Consider the following 19510-nt stretch of genomic DNA (forward strand, 5'->3'; position numbering starts at 1 on the left):
CCAAAAACTAATTATAATATCAATATAGCTAAGCCTTGATAAGCTCCTTAGGAAGGGTAAGTCAAGTGTTCGAACCCCCCCACGAAGCAATAAATTCTTTGGGGCCACCCTCCAAGGTCCGATTGATCATCGACTCAACCAATTGCACATAGGACTTTTTGACAGGGTAGTGCATGTGACTATGAGATTAGTCTTACCCGAAGGGTGGGGATATCCATGATCAGGAAAAAAAAAGAGAGGAGCTAATGATGTATGCAAAAAAGCATCTATGCTATTAAGGTTGTGCCACCTATACATTAAAAACCTACAAATCATGTTTGTGCCTCTATGCAGATTTATTAAAAAAGAGAAGAGGATGATCAAAAAGCTATATTATAATCTGCTTTTTAAATGAAACCAACTCTCTTTCTTAATCATTGTTTGCATAAAATTGAAAGAAATGAAGAATCGAAGCTCGATTTGCCATCTTAGACATTAAAGAAGCTTTATTTGCATTTTCTTGAACTAAGTTCTGAGAGGAGTAAGAGAGACCTACTTGTAGATCACAAGTTGCATATTTCACCACAACCTAAAAAAGTAATCATTTCTTTTAAAATATATTTAATTTTGAAATCACTTATTTTAAGCTTAATAGTTACATCTCACAAGAACAAGGAATCTTTCTGTTGTCCATCAACCCACTTCATCATTTTTTACTTGTAAGAATCTTCTCTCCACATATGAACTGAAATCAATAGAGGAAGAAAACAATGATGATGATGGAGTGCAATTCTTTTTTTTTTCTTTTAAGGTTTAACGAAAAAAATGGCGGTGTCATAGTCCATCTCAAGCTCTTGATGATCAAATAAAGAACATTACGAGTGCAATCATATGAATGGAGTGCATAAAGAATTTTTAAGCGGTAGAGTGTGATTGGTACTAAACTCTGCACATTCAATCTCACCTTTGAACGCTTTCACCTCTTGTGGGATTGTTTCATGATACTTCATAACAAATTTATCCAATAAGAAATTCTTCTTTCCCAAGATCAATAATGAACTCACCTTCAATTTCCTTCTTATTATCCCCTTGGACTTTAGAATTTCCAAAATTGCACACCTTGAAACAATTCTCTTCTCCAAACTAAACATAAGAACATTTGGACGTAAAGAGATATCCACTAGTTTCCATTTTAGTTTATCCATGAAAAATTCAACCCCTCTTTGTATTATCCTTTGATGTGATGTGATCATGCACAACGGTAGCCTCTTGATCATTGAAAGAATTTCATCCTCAAACAAACCAAAGCTCTGAAAAACCTCTAATTTATCTTCCCAGCTTGATATGCTCACCGCGATCAACACCCGAAATACATTAACAAACATTGAGCTTGACAAATTTTCTCTTCTTAAGGGTTAATTCAAGGAACTCCCTACATGTATATATACCGGTGATGAAGGAAGTTTCTAGCATGAGAGAATGCTTGTTCAAGAAGTTTTGAAAGGGTTTCTAGAGGGTTCAACTTGGAAATCGAAATGCATTGGGACTTAAGGTTAGTTGCATGGGAAAATGGAGATAATTTATGGAGATGTGGTTCTTCCACCAAGGTGGAGATGGTCCATAAGGATACATGAGAAATGCACTAATGGATATATGGGAAATGCAAAGGTGATGTGGAGGTAGAGGAAAGAGAGAAAGTGAGTCCCATACAAAATTACATAACAATAATGATGAATGCACACAGTAAATCATATGCGATTTGTAAGCAGCTGATGTGGCAAGGGCAAAGAACCGTAGGTCTTTTTCCCTTGTGTATCCTGAAGAAAAAGATCTATGGTTTTGATGCCCTTGCCATGTCAACCGCGTATGATTTATCGTGTGCATTCATCACGACTTATTACATAATTATCCTCACTACATCCCTCAAAATAAAATAAGAAAATGAACTAAAATTTCTAGAAAATGCTCTTTAAAATTTAACATCTATAGCAGTTTAACCTCACCCCCCTCACTAAACTCCACAAATTCCATCTCACCACTTCAGGGATTGTTTCTTGGTACTTGATAACAAATTCTTCCAAGAATTTCTTCTTAGTGAAGTTCAACATTTTAGGGACCTTCAATTTCCTCCTTATAATCCCTTTCGAATACAAAATCTCCAAAATGACACACCTTGGAACAATCTTCTTCTCAAAACTATAAGTAAGAAAAATTGGGCACAAAGAGATATCCACTGGTTTCCATTTCAGTTTCTCCATGAAAAATTCAACCACTTTCCGCTTCTTATCCTTCGATATGACCATGCACATTGGTTGCCTCTGGAATGCTACAAGAATCTCATCCTCAGACAAACCAAAGCTCTGATAAACCTCAAATTTCTCTTCCCAACACGATTTACTCATCCCACTCAACACTTTAATTGCACGACCAAACATTGGACTTGACGAATTGAAGCCCAATTTCCTAACCACCTTGATGATTTCTTTAAATCGATTTGTTTTATGCATCAAAGTAGAAGACCGGGACACTAATAATTTCGAAATTAAGCATTCTTAATCACCTTGATCTCTCAATATCGAGATATTGGGCATGAGTACCATGTATATATTATGGAAACCCCAAGTTGTTCACTGTAAGGCGGTGAGAATGCCGTCATTAGTGCCACGGAAGACCATAAGGAAATTGAAATTAGGGATGATTTGGTTATCTAAGCTTCTTGTTAAGAGTACTGGATCATCAGCCAGGAGCTTGACAAGATTTGGGCATGAAAAGCCTAAATCATGCTGGAGGAATTCTATTTTGGGTTTAAGGTGTTGGAGATATTCTGTGACCTTGAAACAAATATTCTAAATCCAAATCATAGATTTTAGAAAGTGAAGATTGGAAAGAACTTATCGATTTTGATGTGACTGAGGCACATAAGAGCCGTTGTCCTTAAAACCAAATTCGTATCTTTTTAAGATAATATCCACGGTGCGAAAGGCTCTGATGGTTAGTTTCAAGATTCAACAGTCATGTTCATGCTAGGCTTACACTCGAAAGTAGCAAGCCAACAACAAACTTGATTAGTCTATTTTGAACAGTGAAATTTAGAGTGAATCGTATAGAGGAGAGAAAGAGAGATCAGAAAGTTATTTTCTGTATATTGACCTCTGTGGTACACTTCTCTAATACAGTAGAAAGCCTAACGACACAAAGAAGCCCAACAGCTTAATGGATTATAGAGAGAGAGAGAGAGAGAGAGAGAGAGAGAGAGAGAGAGAGACGTTTAGAAAGCTCCCTTGCGTGTATGTTGTATGCGCACACATACTTTAAGGTTTTTCGACGGGTTGATCCCAAACACAATGGGTTGCAATCCCATGGTGCCTTGGACCCCTATGTATGAGCGAGGCCCACTCTCTTTTTCATTCACATTCAAGAAAGTGAGAGAGTGAGATCCTTTATTAGATGAGCATCACTCTTGTATTTATCCGACCTAAAACTAAAATTTGGAAAAGTTGTTTTACAATTCTCACAAACAAGAAAATTAAAGAATCTTTGACTTTAACCTTATACAAAAAGGGGAAAAACACTTTTAACTTAAGTTTCAACAATTAAGGAAATCTCTACACTTTACAAATAATACTCAAGAGGTCTTGAGTTCAAATTTTACCACCAACAAAACATAAGAATACAATACATAATAAAACTATGAATTTTATAACATAAGGATCTTGTTGGGATCCAGTAATAGTAACTTTGGGTGATTGGAGATGAGTTGTGTGATATGTGTTTTGGTGAATCCATGGTTTTGGAAGAAAGTGAGGACTGAGTCTAGTTTCTGTGTGGAGGAAAAATGGATCTTTTTGGATGCAAAGAGAGTTGTTTTTGAAGATAACCCACATGAGTTTATGAGGTAATCTATAGTTATTGATGATGGGTTTTTGGATTATGAGAGGTTTGAGATGGATTTGAGATGTGGGTTTTATTGACATTGAACACTGATAATAACATGGATAGCTGTTAGTTCTCTAATTCTGATGTGTTGTTTTAAGTTTCTCTGAAAAATACGGAACATCGGAAAAAAAAACAAAACAAAACAAAACAAGAAAAGTTAAGAAATTTGAGTAGAATTTAGGAACTTGGAGGAATTCAAGTGCTCTCGGCCATTTAACGCTCGTTAGGGCTTATGAGATAAAACTTATAAATGACATTGCTTTGCTTCTCCGCCATTTAACATTTGCAAGGTACAAACCAGTGTTTTAAAAATCAGACTGGACCGGCCGGCCAGACCCACTAACTTCTATAGGCTGAGTCAATTGAAAAAAATCCAATTTTAGAGAAATCAATTGACCTGCCCAGTTCAACTTGTTCAACCGATTGGATTGGTGACCCAACCGAGTGGGACAAGTGATAAGTACAATTTCGTTGCCCATAAAAAATTAAGAAATCCTCATGAATAAAATTATTTTGTGTGTGACCATCAAGATTCAAGAGCATCATTTGTATACTAAAAATTCAGAATCACGATAAATTCCCTGACTTTTTTTCCTTTTTTAACCACAATCAGGTAAGTAATACTTTAGTATACAAAATAAAAATCACAGAAAAAGATTGAAATTTTTTAGCACTATTTATAGGCAAAGAATATATTTTTAGATAAAAAACATTTAGGGGTGTCAGTAATAATCCATTTAATCGAAATCGAATCGAAATTGAAAACCTTTGTTTTGGTTTTCTTGTTATTGGAATCGATTAGAGTCTGGTCTAAAATGGAATCAAATCAATAAGAAGTAGGCGGTTCTATCCCATGGGGGACCTGTCAGTATTCGAAATTGATGTATTCCGTCATTTCTTTTTATATTACAGATCCTTTAAGATTTTCTTTCATTTTAAAATTAATGCATATGGTATATAAAGATGTTCAATTCTCTATATAAATTATGCATCGGAGACTATGGGCCATCTCTTCTAAAAATGTATACTTGTAAATAAGATAACTAATACTTTATTATCATAATTATTTTTTAAATAGTTAACTAATACCTTTCATAGAACATATTATAAGATGATATGTGAAGTTTTTGAAAGAAACAATGTTTGATAGTGATTTGATATAATTTTTTCCCATTCGATTTTTGGAACCAGAACCGATGGATACTCCTATTTCTTAGGGGTTCCAGTTATCTTAGAACTGATAAGAATCTGAATCCGAAAAATTAAATGGTTATGATTATAAGTACCTAAGGAATTGAGCCGGAACGGGCCCATTGACACACCTACGAACATTGCCTTATTTTCAAATTTAAAATTTTATGTCCTTCTACCTTCAAATCTCAAGAACAAGTTGTGATTTTTAGAGAAGTAAAACGAGGAAGTTTCACTAAAAATATCAAGTTTTGAGTAGAAAAACCAACGGCTATTTAAGAAAGACATTGAATATAGTGGATTGAAGACCAAATTGAAAAGGTAAAATGAAGTTTACCCATTTTTTGGGAGGACATTCAAGGGGTTTTGTCTACAAGAGAAAATTTTATTTTAGTCTCCTCGTACATAGCTATTTATTTATTATTATTATTTTTTGGAAGGGGGGGGGGCAAAGGTCTAAATCATATGCACATAATAATTTCAATGATAATATTAAAAGATGAAGACATCCCACATTTAAAATGGCCGTGGTCCACTTTCTTTGTAGATAAAATACAATACAGAAGAATGAATATAGTCTTGCCACACGCACACACACACACACACACTTATATATAGAGTCGTAATAATAGGATGCACCCCCGTACGCCCCCTCCACAGAATCGTAGATAATTTGCCTCGGGATACACAAGAAAAAGATTTATATTTATATGTATCCCATGGCAAATGATCTACAATTTTGTAATGGGAGCGGGAGGGCGCCCAAAAAGCATTACACATATTAAAAACCTAAAAATCATATTATTTGTACTGCTTTATTTTAAAAAAAAGAGAGGATCATTAAAACACTGTATTATAGGCTGCCTTTTTAATGAAACCAACTCTCTTTCTCAATCATCTTTGGCATAAAATTGAAAGAAATGAAGGATCGAAGCTTGATGTCATCTTAGACATTAAAGTTGCTTTCTTAGTATTTTGTTGGACTTAATTGCAAGAGGAAATGGAGAGATCATCTTTGAGGACAATTTTTAGTTGATATTCCAAATAATCAATTAAAAAAAAAAAATGAAATTTCACTGCCCCTTTCTACAGCATGTTAGTGGCTTAGGCCCAAACCCCTTTCCTCTTATAGATCACAAGTTGCACATTTCACCCGAACCTAAAAAATTGGAGGAATGAGAAATTTTAGGATCTCCATCCACCCACTTCATCCTTTTTTTTTTTCTCTTCAAAGGTGGAGTCATGGTTTTATTGTATTGGGGAAACTATAGTTGATGGTACAGATGAAGAGCTTGAAGATGAAAGGTTTTGGGGAGAAATTCAGAAATTTTTGGTTGGAAGTTGAAAATAATATTTAGGTATTTTCCAATTAGTCTATAAGAGAAGCCCAATCGCGAGAAAATGTCAATCTTCAAAAACTGGAAAAAAGAAAAAGAGAGAAAAAAAGGTGTGTGTGTGGGTGGGGGTGCAAACAGGGAGGGAGGTGAGGGAGTGGGCAGGCTGCTTACTGGCTCTGCCCCTGAGTCTCGTTTCATGTTGCTATCAATCTAAATGCAAGAATCTTCTCTCCATACATATGAACTGCAATCGTGGAGTGACTTTTTTCTTTTAAGGGATAATGAGGAAAAATGGAGGCGTCACAGTCCCTCTTAAGTTTTGCATGAACAAGAAAATGAAGATAATGACAAGTGAAATCATAAGAATGAAGTGCAAAAAGAATTTTTAAGCGATAAAATGCAATTGGTATTAGATGATCTACACTGGTCCCAACTTAGAATGACAAATCAATATAAAAGAAATCACTAAAGCCTGCAAATTCAACGTCGCCTTTGTATGCTTTCACCATTTCTGGGATTGTTTCATGGTAATTCATCACAAAATTATCCAAGAATTCCTTCCCTGTTGAAACCAATACTGCAACCACCTTCAACTTCATCTTTGTCATTTTCTTTGAAATCAAGAATCTTCAAAACTACACACCTTGAAACAATCTTCTTCTCTAAACTAAACAGAAGAACATTTGGATGGAAAGAGATATCCGCTGGTTTCCATTTAAGTTTCTCCATGAAAAATTCAATCCCTCTTTGTATCTTATCCTTCGATGTGAGCATGAACGATGCTTGCCTCCTGAACACTGAAAGAATCTCATCCTCAAACAAACCAAAGCTCCGAAAAACCGTCAATTTCCTTTCCCAACTTGATTTACTCACCGCGATCAACACCCAAACTGCATTAATATTCATTGAGCTCGCCTAATCAAATCCCATTTCTGTGACCACCTCACCAATTTCTTTAAACGGATCCATTTTCTGCATTAGTATCCTAGGATGGGATACTAACAATGATGAGTGCATCCACTTTTAGGTTTTGAGTTTGAATGTAATCATACAAATGGAGTGCAAAAAAGAATTTTTTAAGTACTAGAGCAATTAGTATTAGATGTTCTTACTTAAAATGTCAAATGATCCTACATTTAAGACAAAAAATAATCAAAATTTTCCCTTCACCGCTCAACACCACCATAACCCCACCCCATTCTACGCTCTCCAAACCCCGTAAATTTAATTGCACCTTTGTATGCTTTCACCACTTCAGGGATTGTTTCATGGTACTTTATAACAAATTGATCCAAGAATTCCTTCTCAGTGAAGTTCAATATTGTAGTGACCATCAATTTCTTCCTTATCATCCCCTTCGAATCCAAAATCTCCAAAACTGCACACCTCGGAACAATCTTCTTCTCCAAACTATGTGTAAGAACATTTGGGCGCAGAGAGATATCCGCATGTTTCCATTTCAATTTCTCCATGAAAAATCCAACCCCTTTCCGTATCTTCTTCTCCGACTTTAAAAAACAGAATGGTTGCCTCTTGAACATTGAAAGAATCTCAGTTTCAGACCAACCCAAGCTCTGAAAAATTGTCAATTTCCTTTCCCAATTGGACTTACTCAACCCGTTCAGAACCCGAACTACATGAACAAACATTGGGCGTGACGGATCGAATCCCATTTCCTTAACCACCTCGACATTTCCCTTAAATTCCTCAATTTTCATCATCAGTGACCTAGGCTGGGAGATGAACATTTTCGAAATGTTGCATTCCGGCACACCATGATCTCGCAATATCGTGATATTGGTTCCTAGTATATTTAAATTGTATTGGAGGATCCAAGTTGATCGCTTGAAGGCAGCAGCGACATTGTCGTTGGTACCAATAAAGGTTTTAAGGAAATTGAAAGCAGGGATGATTTGGTTCTTCAAGCTTCTGTTTAGGAATCCCGGATCGCAAATGAGTGCTTTGGTGAGGCTCGGGCCTGAAACACCCAAATCACGAAGAAATTCGATTTTGGGTTCATAGTTCTTGATGGGATCATATAAGAGTAACCTTGGACACTTGGAGATGAGTTGTGTGATCTGGGTTTTGGTGAATCCATGGTTTTGGAAGAAAGTGAGGACTGAGTATGGTTTCTCTTTGGAGGACAATTTGATCTTTTTGGATGCAGAGAGAGCTGTTTCTGGAGGTAAACCACATGAGTTTATGAGGTAATCTACAGTTATTGATGACGGGTTTTTAGATTGAGAGATGTTTGAGATGGATTTGAGATGTGGGTTTTGACATTGAAGAAGAAAAACAACAACACAGACATTATTAACATGTTTTCTTGTTAGTTCTCCAAATCTGATGTGTTGTTGATTTCTGTGAAAAATACGAAACATATCTTAATTAAAAAAGGAAAAAGAAAAGCTAACGAAATTAGAACAAAACTTACGAATTTAGAGGAATTTGAGATTCACATTCACAAGTGTTTTCAAACCAAGAACTTGAATCGCAGATACAACTAGGGTTTACGTTGGTGTCTTCTGGGTTTTCACGTGTTTCCAAAATTGAAATTGGTAGTGATGGCATTCTCTCTTGACCTTGGTCTTCTTATTTGACACTAAGCTAAATTTCCTAAATGCCCTTAGCTTCGTCTAAGTAAACAATCCTACATATTTTCACAAAACTAATTATCTTAAACCTATTTTGCAACCTTTCAATTCTATCCTTGTCAACCTTCAAATCTAAAGAACAAAGACATAATTTTAAGAGAACTAGAAGATATGTTTGGATAGAGAATCATGACTTTTACATGACATTAAAGATGAGGTTGAATATGTTAAAAGTAGTTTGCTCCGGATGTTTTAATAACTTGGAGATGAGGTATTTTGGAGTTAACTCGTGTTCAATCACAAGATTTTATCACCTTCCGTGTCAAATCTCTAGAAAAAAATAAGATTTTTGTAGAAAAATCAAGTTGAGTAGTAAAACCATAGGCCTTTTGAAAACCGTTCAATACAGTGGATTGAAAATTATATTTATGTAGGTTAAAAATAATTTACCCACCTTTAAGTTGACCTCTGTGAAGAAAATTCAAGGGATTTTGACTAGAGGTCGAAGGAAGGGCATTTAGGTAATTTTAATTTAGACTCTCATAAATTACCTTTGTCAAGGGGGTCATCAATTTGAAAACACGGTTTCTAAATCAACCAAAAATAAGTATAAACAACCACATAAATATTTCAATACTATTAAAATTCCATTTATTTTTTAAAGAAAAATATCCCTCATTTAATATTTTAAATGGATGAGATTCACTTTTGGTAGACATGGTTTTAAATCTAGTTCGAGATTGAGAATACTCGTTCGATTTGTCTTGATATCGTTCACCAATGAGACGGATAGACAAGTCATCTCAAAGTTTGATTTCATTTGGAAACACAGTCCATTGTTTCATTGTTGAACCAGATCATGACTCAATCTCGTTCAAGGACGAGACATCAAAACAAGTTTTAAAACCTTGTTTGCCGATAAAATACTAAATAATAAGTATAATGATGCAAGGAAAAAAAAAAAAAAAAGGCGTCTATGTCATTGAGGTTGTGATGCAATCTATATATTAAGATACTAAAAATCATGTTTGTGCCATTTTTGTATAGATTTATTTTTAGCTAGAAAGGAAAGAAAAAAGAAAAGAGAACAACTCTTTTTCTTTATCATAATTATCATAAAAATTAAATGAAATTCCATTTTAGTTTCTCTGAAGAAAATTCAACCTCTCTCTATATCCTTTCCTTCAATCTGATCATGCAAAGTGAATTAATTAGATTTTTGATCATAATATTTTATTTTTATAACGTTAAAAACAGTTAAATTATTAAAATTGATTATGTATCATCTTGGATTTCGGATGAGTCAATATGTCTTACTATGCTACCTTACCGATCAAGATGACTCGTCTTGATCTTTGTTTTGGATAAAAATTAGAAAATTGTCACTCAACTTTTACTATGCTACCTTATCGAGAATAAATAGAGCTGCTCTTGTCACCTCAACTTTTACTTATTATACTCTCATTTCTTAAATGATTTATCACACCCCAATTAATCATTACAATTCACTCTTCAAACATTACAAAGGTTTGGCTCAAATTATAAATTCAAAATTACAAAACATTATAACAAGCATTGAAACAGTTTCAGTAGTTGTTTATAATTATGAGTAGGCTCATATAAAATTTTAAGCAAAAAAAGAATAAAAAAGAATAGAAATCTTGCAAAATTAATGAGAGTGAACTTCTATTGGAACCAGACTTCTACTTTTCCTCAACCGTATACTTAATTTATTTATTTTTGATTGGAGTGTAATAAGTAAAAGTTGGGTTGCAAAAACAGGTCTATAAACAAATGAGATAAGACATGGTTTTGGTGAATATGGAAATATCCCTTGCATTTTCAAAAATGACTTGCCACAAAAATTTGATCTTCTACTTTGGATCTTGGGGACAAGATCGTCGCCACAACTTACTCTTTGCATGATTTGATTAATTACTCAACTCTTTTTCCTGTTTCGTCTTCTGTATCAATAGGAAGAAAATGAATAAAGTTCTTCTTATACATAAGACGTTGCCAACGAAATTAGGGGTCGAAACTGATAGTTATTTGTGAAAAATAAAAATAAAAATCAAACCCAAGTTCTTGCGAGAGAGGTTGAAGAGTTTCTATCTTTCTATTAAGAGTCGTGATTGGATGCCTCTCTCTCTGAGATACGCCCCCATCACAACTATAGATCATTTGCCTCGGGATACATAAGAGAAGTTTATCTTAAAGGACTTCATTTTTAAAGAGAACTGCTACTGATACCTCCAACTTATACTTATTAGTATACCCTAATTTTGTGAATTATTTATTAAAACATTCTATTTGAACATTACAAAGGATCGGCTCAAATTATTATTATTTTTATTGTTAAACTCCTATCATAAGTCTACTTGTTGAACCTCACAAGAGGAATTTTTATGATCTCCATCAACCCAACTAATCTATTTTTGTTCTTACTCTTTCAATGTTGCAGTCACAAATATTGATGTAGGACCGTGAATGTTACCTAAGATGATAAATCTAAAATCAGATTGAATTAACATAAGTAATACAAATATAAATCATTAATTCATATATTCATGGATATGCAAGAGAATCTAAGCGATAATCAAAATAGTCTTAAGATTTATCGCAATCCCACAGTAATAGCTATTCAAGTAATAACAATAGGTTCCAATTGGAAGACAGGTCTTTCTCTTACCTAGGGTTTCAATTAAATGTTTAAAATAAATTTTTAGACTCAATTTTGATGAAAAATAGTTAAATAAGTGATGCTTATTTATAGGGGCAGCAAGTTAACAATGTTTGAAAAAATTGTAGACTAAAAAAAGATAAGGTGATTAGGATTTTGGGTGGTAAGGAATGATGTAATTTGAGTAGAGAAGGGTTAGATCGGATTTTTATGAGCGTTAGGATTAGGTTTCAACAAAGAAGAGAATGTCGATGGAATTTAATTTATAGAGTGAATTGGTAAGGTTTATGGATGTCTTAGAGGTTCAAAACTGAAATTTAATAGAGAAAATGAAAAATATGTTAAGAAAAAAAAAATACCTACTTCGATTGAGAAATTGATAGAGAAAACAAATTTTACTTTAGATTCGCTAATGACCTCACACCACACCATTAATGAGAATATCAAGGTATCAATCTCAATTTTATTCATCATTCAAGAAAATTACAACAAGAAACAAGTATTTATAATATTCTCTAAACCCTAGATCTAATCTAAGCCATCCCTTTTTCTAATTATGTAAGGTGACCCTTTGTCCATAAATTCTTATTTTTCTATTGGCCTTTTCAAGTTTGTCATTTTTTTTTATGGATAAGCTGGACTTGAACTCACGGCCGCGGAGTTGTGTTGCAATATGTCTAACCAATTGAGCTATGGGTCTAAGCCCCACTTTTCAAGATCGATTGTTGATCTCTTTGAGATGCTTCAATAGAGTAAATTATTTCTCCGCACTTACTCTTTGACGGTGCTTAAAAGCTAATAGCATGCATTCTTTACGGTGTTATAGCAATATACTTGTGAATGACACATAGATAGATTTTCAATCATACAATTTTATTTTATTTAGTTTATAAATAGTTAACTTATTAAAATTGATTATTTTATATGAAAAACAATTAAAAATGATGGAGATTTTAGCAAGTCACCTTAGATTTTGGATGAGTCAATGTGATGGTTAACTAACATCGATTATCTCACTCGACTACCTCAAAGATTAAGATAACTTACCCTAGGCATCTTCATTTGAACACGAATTCGAAAACCATGTTATGGAGTGGAAAACACAAATGGTCTTATAAGAGATTATCTTGCTTGGCTAACTCAAAGATCAAGAGTACTCACTTGGGTAGCTTTGTTTTGGACTCGAATTTGAAAACCAAGTAAAATAAAAAAGCTGTGTAAAACTCTACTTGTTTTAGTGAAAAATTATGATTCATTGAAGCAAAATTCCATTAAAGAACCTACGAAACCATCTCTCTTTCTCAATAACTCCGATCATCAAATTGAAGGAAATGCTTTATATGTTATCTTAGACATTAAGCCATAATTTGTTTTCTTGGAGTAAATTACAAGAGGAGCCCAAAGTTATCTTTAAGGACTTTATAATGAAATTCCACATAAAGGTTGTTGGTAGGAGCTTGGTGCATTTTCTTTTGAGAGGGACATGGGGATATCAGGTTTGGGCACTTGTGTGGTTCCTTGGAGTTTTTGTTTTTTGGTAATTTTTTGTTTTTTTGTTTTTTATAAGTATTATTCATTGAAACAAAATTAAAATGGCTACTTAAAAGGGACCAACTACTTGTAGACATGGTTTTAAACCTTGTCCGAGACTGAGATGACTCGCTCGAGTCTTCTCAGTCTCGTTCAATTACGATACAGATATGCATAATGTCTCAACATTCGGATCATCTCGCAAGATTACGAGATGTCTTGGATGATATTTTGAAAATCTTGGTTGAGTCAATCAGGATTTTGTTTAAAATATTTTTTTTTATAGAATTTAAATATTTATTATATAAATAAAACATGATTTTATGACTAATAAATAGGTGAAGATACGTGATTGATGAATCCATCCAAAGATCTTACTAAAGAATGTGCCATGCTCCCAGCTTTCTAGGAGTCGACGAGACTCAAAAATTCTAAAGTTCAGATGCTCCAAGCGCCTTGTTTTTACCATTGGAAGAGGATAGATGCCACTCCAACGAGCACCACCGAGTGGTTCTCAAGGGGCTGACGTAAAGTGCATCATATTTTATTAAAAAAAATTATAATTATTTTAATTTAAATATATGTAAATCAATCCATATAAACCGAGTTAAATGGATTGTCTCGTCCAAGACAACTTGGTCTCATTTGAGACGAGTTGAGTCATCCAAAACAACTTGGTATCTTCCATGGGAGAGACGAGACGTCAAACTGAGTTTTGAAGCCATGCTTGTAGATCACAAGTTGCCAATTGCATCTCAACCTAAAAAAATAAATCTTTTTTTATTATTTATTGTTAAACTCCTATCATAAGTATACTTGTTGCACCTCACAAGAGGAATCTTTATGATCTCCATCAACGGAAATCGTCCATTTTTGCTCTTATCCTTTCAATGTTGCCGTCACAAACACCTACTCTCCATATATATGCGATACAATCCATAGAAGAAGAAGAACAGAAGCAAAACAATGGAGTGAAATCTTTTTTTTTTTTTTTTTCTTTTAAGTGATAATCAAGAAAAAAAAAGATGATGTCATAGTCAATTGCAAGTTTTGATGAGGTTGCATACGAATGAAGTACAAGAAAGATTTTTTTAAGTGAAAGAATGCATTAATACTCGATGTCCCTACTTAAAATGACAAATGGTCAATTTAGAAGAAAAGAAAAAAAAAATTCCTTCACCTCTCTACAACACCTTAGGATAACCCTTATTTGCAATTTTATGAAGTACAAAATAATAATAATAATAAGAGTTGCGAGCTAGAACAGTGTCTTGTTCCTATAGCAACATACGATGTGGCACATTTTGGTAGGAGATTAAATACATTAGTCTGCGTGGCATGCATGTAGAAAAAGCCTTGACTAGGAGCTCAATGTTATCGGAGGATTTATTGTTATATGAATAGGTTCACTTCGTATCGATTCGTTGGCTCAGACTAGTAGCAATAAATTGGATTACATAGATCTGTCATGTTCCTATACCAACATACCGTGTCTATGAGGCATGTTTTGTTTGGATTTATAATAGATTGGACGGCTCAAGCGTATTTGAAACACCTAGCAAAACTTGCAACGTAGACATCTTTCGATCTATCAGAACAATCAAGCTATCTACCAATCGATTTTAAATTAGCAAATTCATAACGCTTTTCATTCATTACCAATCAAGAAAAAGAAGATAATAATGAGTGCAACTTCTTTTGAATATAATCATACGAATAGAGTACAAGGCAGATTTTTTTAAGTGATAAAATGCAATTAGTACCAGGATTTTTTTAGACGCCCCTCCTTTGCTTCGGGATGCACAAGAAAAAGATTTATGGTTATGTACCTGCCAAGTCAGCAAGCGTATGGGGGGCGTCTGAAAAAAGAGCGGTAGATTATCACGGTCTTGTTCTTTTTTTCTTTCCACGTTCAAAAAGACCTTAACCCCACCATATTCTCCGCTCTCCAAACCCTGAAAATTCAATCCCACCTTTATACACTTTCATCACTTCAGGAATTGTTTCATGGTACTGCATAACAAACTTGTCGAAGAATTTCTTCTCTGTCAAAGCCAACATTGAAGTCACCTTCACCTTCCTCCTTATCATTCCTTTGGATTCCAAAATCTCCAAAACTGCACACCTTGGAAAAATCCTCTTCTCAAAACTAAGCAAAATAACTTGTGCCTGCAGAGCAATATCCACTGGTTTCCATTTCAGTTTCTCCATGAAAAATTCAACCACTCTCCGTAACTTCTCCTTTGATGTGACCATGCAAAAGGGTTGCCTCCTGATTGCTGAAAGAATCTCACTTTCGGAAAAACCGAAGCTCCGATAAACCTCCAATTTCTCTTCCCATCTTGATTTACTCATAGAGCCCAGTATTTGAACTGCATAAACATACATTGGACTTGACGAATTGAAACCCAATTCCTTAACCGCCTCGAGGATTTCTTTAAACCGATCGGCTTTATGCATCAGTGTCACAGGCTGGGACATTAATAGTTTGGAAATTGAGCATTCTGAAACACCTTGATCTCTCAATATTGAGATATTGGGCATGAGTGACTTGTCTAAATTGTTGAAACCCCAAGCTGTTCGCTTCATGGTGGCGAGAATGTCATTATTATTACCAATGAATCTCTTAAGGAAATTGAAAGTAGGGATTATCTGCTTATGCAAGCTCCTGGTTAAGAGTGATGAATCATAAGATAGGAGTTTGAAAAGGTTTGGGCCTGAAAAGCCTAAATCATGATTGAGAAATTCTATTTTGGGTTTAAGGATCTTGTTGGGATTCAGTAATAGTAACTTTGGGCGATTGGAGATGAGTTGTGTGATCTGGGTTTTGGTGAATCCATGGTTTTGGAAGAAAATGAGGACTGAGTCTGGTTTCTCTGTGGAGGACAAATGAATCATCTTGGATGCAGAGAGAGCACTTTCTGGAGATAACCCACATGAGCTCATGAGGTAATCTACAGTTATTGATGATGGGTTTTTGGAATCAGAGATGTTTGCGATGGATTTGACATGTGGGTTTTGACATTGAAGAAGAACATCAACAACACAGACATTATTAACATGTATTGTTGTAGGTTCTCTAATTCTAATGTGGTGTTGAAGATTTCTGTGAACAAAACGAAACATTGTAATCGAAATATAACTAGGAAATTTAATCAGAACTTACAGATTTGGAAGAATTCAGGACTCTTCTACTTGAATCGCAGAGTATCAGACATCTAGGGCTACTAAGATATAACCCTTTAATGGTTCTCCTGCTTTTCCGCCATTTAACGCCTATATAACATACAAACATTGTTCCTTTTCTCTCAAAATGGCCCAAATACAATATCATTTGGGGGTAGATTTTTGCACACACCGAAAATGGCTCATTTCTAGGGCTAGCAATCATCTGAAATATATCCGATGTCCGAACCAGTCCGATCTGAAAAAAGAGGACTAATCGGATTTTCGGATCGATTGAAATCTTAGATCCAAAGTGATTTTGGATCTGATTCGAATCTATCCCAATCTAATTCGAATATATTTTAATATATTTTTTTATTATTCTTAATTTCATATAAATACATATACATAAAATGTTTTAGTATTTTTATATTTCCTTCTATATTTGTAGTAGGAAATTAGACTTTTTAAAAATTTTGAATATTGATAATTAGAAAATAAGGCATGTGTTTGGATTGGACGAGATCGATTTTGGATTAAGGATTAAATGAAACGGATCAGATTAGATTCATATATTCATTAATCCGATCGGATTGAAGTGGCACTAATTTGATATCGAACTGATCTATGGCCAGCCCTACTCATTTCACCCACTTTCTTGCGATATCCAACTCAACTTTAAAATAACTATCTACACAGACCTATTAAATATGGGAAGCATTCAGAAGCCCTAAAGAGAACCAAACATTGTGCCAAACATTTTTCCAAACATGGGTTAGAAGCTTTGGAATGGGCTGAATTTTGGTGAGGATGATCTCCTCTTAATATATATCATCCTCACAAAAAATCAACCCAATCCGAAAATTCTATCCCATACATTGAAAACATTTTTGACTTTCTTTTGGGATTCTGAATGCCTCCTAGTAAATATACTTTTAACTTAAATTTCTTGTTTCACTTATCTAAAAGTACTAAATCATTTTTTGTTTGTTTTTGCTTCGCATGTAGAAAGGTTTTAATGAGGTTTTTAAGTTTTAATCTTACTTTTTTTTCTTACCCTAAACACTTCCAATCGAGTCAAAGTCATTCACGTGAGAAAATTTTGTTCAGTAGATACCTACCGAATCGGTTTAATAATGTTTTGTCTGAACCTACTGAACAAAACTACCGAAAAATCTTTGAGTTCTTCGATTCAAAATTATCCTTTTAGGTTTTAATAGTGATTTTTCATCTTCTTTTATAATTAAATGCAAAATAGTAAAAGAAAAATTTCAAAGAAATAAGATAACTTGAAGAAAAAAATACCTAAAACCTAATCTTCATTGATTCAATCTCTTGCAAAACTTAGAAGAGATGAATATGAAGAAAAAGAAGAAAAAGAGGACGAGGATGAAGGAAGAAGAAGAAAGTGGGTTTTGAGTTTTTGTTTGATAGGTGGGGATGGGTGCAATAAGGTAATTTGCTTTTTTTTTTTTTTTTTTCAATTTTACAGAAGTCACTTAAGTGGGTGCATTGAGCCATTTTGGTGTGTTCAAATAGCCGCCCTCATATCATTTACATATTTCCTTTCTCAACTAATTTATCTTAAAATAAAATCATTTTTTTAATGAGTTCCATCCATAACTATGTTGCTTAATTCATTGGTTCGCTTGAATCGAATTTGGGTTCGTGGTTCTCCATTCTAGATTGAACCTGATTCCAAAGGGCAGGAGAGATAATTTGTTTCGTGGTTTGCTTTGGTTTCCTAGATCGATTCGATATCTTGGTTCACTTGTGCATATGTATATTATTCAAGTAAGTACAGTTAGAATATTAAAAAATTCTTCGTTAAATATAATTAAATTAATACATGAATACAAATTTAAATATAAATTAGAAAAAATATATAATAAATTGGGTTGGTAACTCATTAAAAAATTATTTGATTTGTTGAACCCAGTCAAAATTTGATGGGTTTATGGTTCACTTGATTTTATAATCCCAATACAAATTGTACTGCAAATTGATTCATTTTTTTTTATAACCAGGAATCCCTGTAGACAGTGGATCAGGCCCATATAGGGGCTTTGCCCATTCCATAGAACATGGTCTTGTCGAAAGACTAGTCCCAAAGCACGTTGATCGCCTACACATCACACACACTAGGTAAATGAGGGTTGAGAGGTGGCTCTTGAGGAATTAATGCTCATACTAGGTATTGAACTAACGACCTACGAGCATTAACCGCTTATCGGTCCGAAATTACCATTGAGCCAACCCCTTGAGATTAATTGATTCACTTCTCACTCGTTCATGGTTCGAACTAGTAATAACAAATTAGGTTACATAGATCTAGAATGGTGTCTTGTTCCTATACCAACATACAGTGTCTATGTGGCACGTTTTGGTTAGATTTATAACACATAGGATTGCATACATAGCTCGAGCCGAATGTGTTTTAAACACCAACCAAAACTTGCCATGTAGACACCATTCTCACAATTTGGGATCTAAAACAATGTCATGTTCCTATTGCAACATAAGGAGTGAAACTTTTTGATAGGAGATTAAGGACATTAGGTTGTGTGGCATGTAGAAAATGACTTGATTAGGAGCCCAATGTTACTTAAATAAGTACCACTAGATACTATGTGGATCATGATTCAAAAACTAAGTATAATATATACTGTTGTTGAACATAAAAATTTCAACAGTTTTTTTTTGTAGGTAAAGTTTGTTTTCTATGAGTTCAGTAACTCGGTGTTGGTAGGATTCGAACCCAAGTCTTGGTATCATCACCCAAAGACTTTATCAATTAAAGTAGTTAGAACCTACTAAAATTTCAAAATAATAAATATTCTTTAACTTTAAAATAAAATAGCACTCACTTAAAAGATTGGAACTCGAAGCCACCCGCCTTTCTAAAAACGCACTCCACTTAATAAAAATGAAAATATTGAATGGGTACATTTAATGATGATAAAAATAATGACTATTAAATGCATATCTCTATGAAATCGGCAAAATCGCAAATCAAGCTTTCTGTTTATTCATCACATTCTTCACTTTTCATTAATAAATAGGTGAAGATACGTGATTGATGAATCCATCCAAAGATC

General features: G+C 34.1%; 2 protein-coding genes across 2 annotated transcripts; both read right to left on the reverse strand.

Moving 5' to 3' along the window:
• Positions 1-6813: 6813 nt before the first annotated feature.
• LOC147402010 (uncharacterized) lies at positions 6814-8983 on the reverse strand. Its single transcript, XM_086443514.1, has one exon. It carries the CDS (start codon positions 8822-8824, stop codon positions 7610-7612), a length of 1215 nt encoding a protein of 404 aa, XP_086299640.1. The 5' UTR covers positions 8825-8983; the 3' UTR covers positions 6814-7609.
• Positions 8984-14867: 5884 nt separating this feature from the next.
• On the reverse strand, positions 14868-16663 carry LOC147402011 (uncharacterized). The gene is made up of 2 exons (XM_086443516.1): positions 16414-16663; positions 14868-15915 (listed from the first exon to the last, which is right to left on the reverse strand). Exon 2 carries the CDS (start codon positions 15834-15836, stop codon positions 15171-15173), a length of 666 nt encoding a protein of 221 aa, XP_086299642.1. The 5' UTR covers positions 15837-15915; positions 16414-16663; the 3' UTR covers positions 14868-15170.
• Positions 16664-19510: the final 2847 nt, after the last annotated feature.

The sequence above is a fragment of the Akebia trifoliata genome, chromosome 5, assembly GCF_017979445.1.
Source record: "Akebia trifoliata isolate Shusen 1 chromosome 5, ASM1797944v1, whole genome shotgun sequence".
Lineage (NCBI taxonomy): Eukaryota > Viridiplantae > Streptophyta > Magnoliopsida > Ranunculales > Lardizabalaceae > Akebia > Akebia trifoliata.

Bases quoted from the DNA above. Each gene is read 5' to 3' on its own strand.
- LOC147402011 (XM_086443516.1), bottom strand. From the start codon at position 15,836: ATGAAGCGAACAGCTTGGGGTTTCAACAATTTAGACAAGTCACTCATG.
- LOC147402010 (XM_086443514.1), bottom strand. From the start codon at position 8,824: ATGTTTCGTATTTTTCACAGAAATCAACAACACATCAGATTTGGAGAA.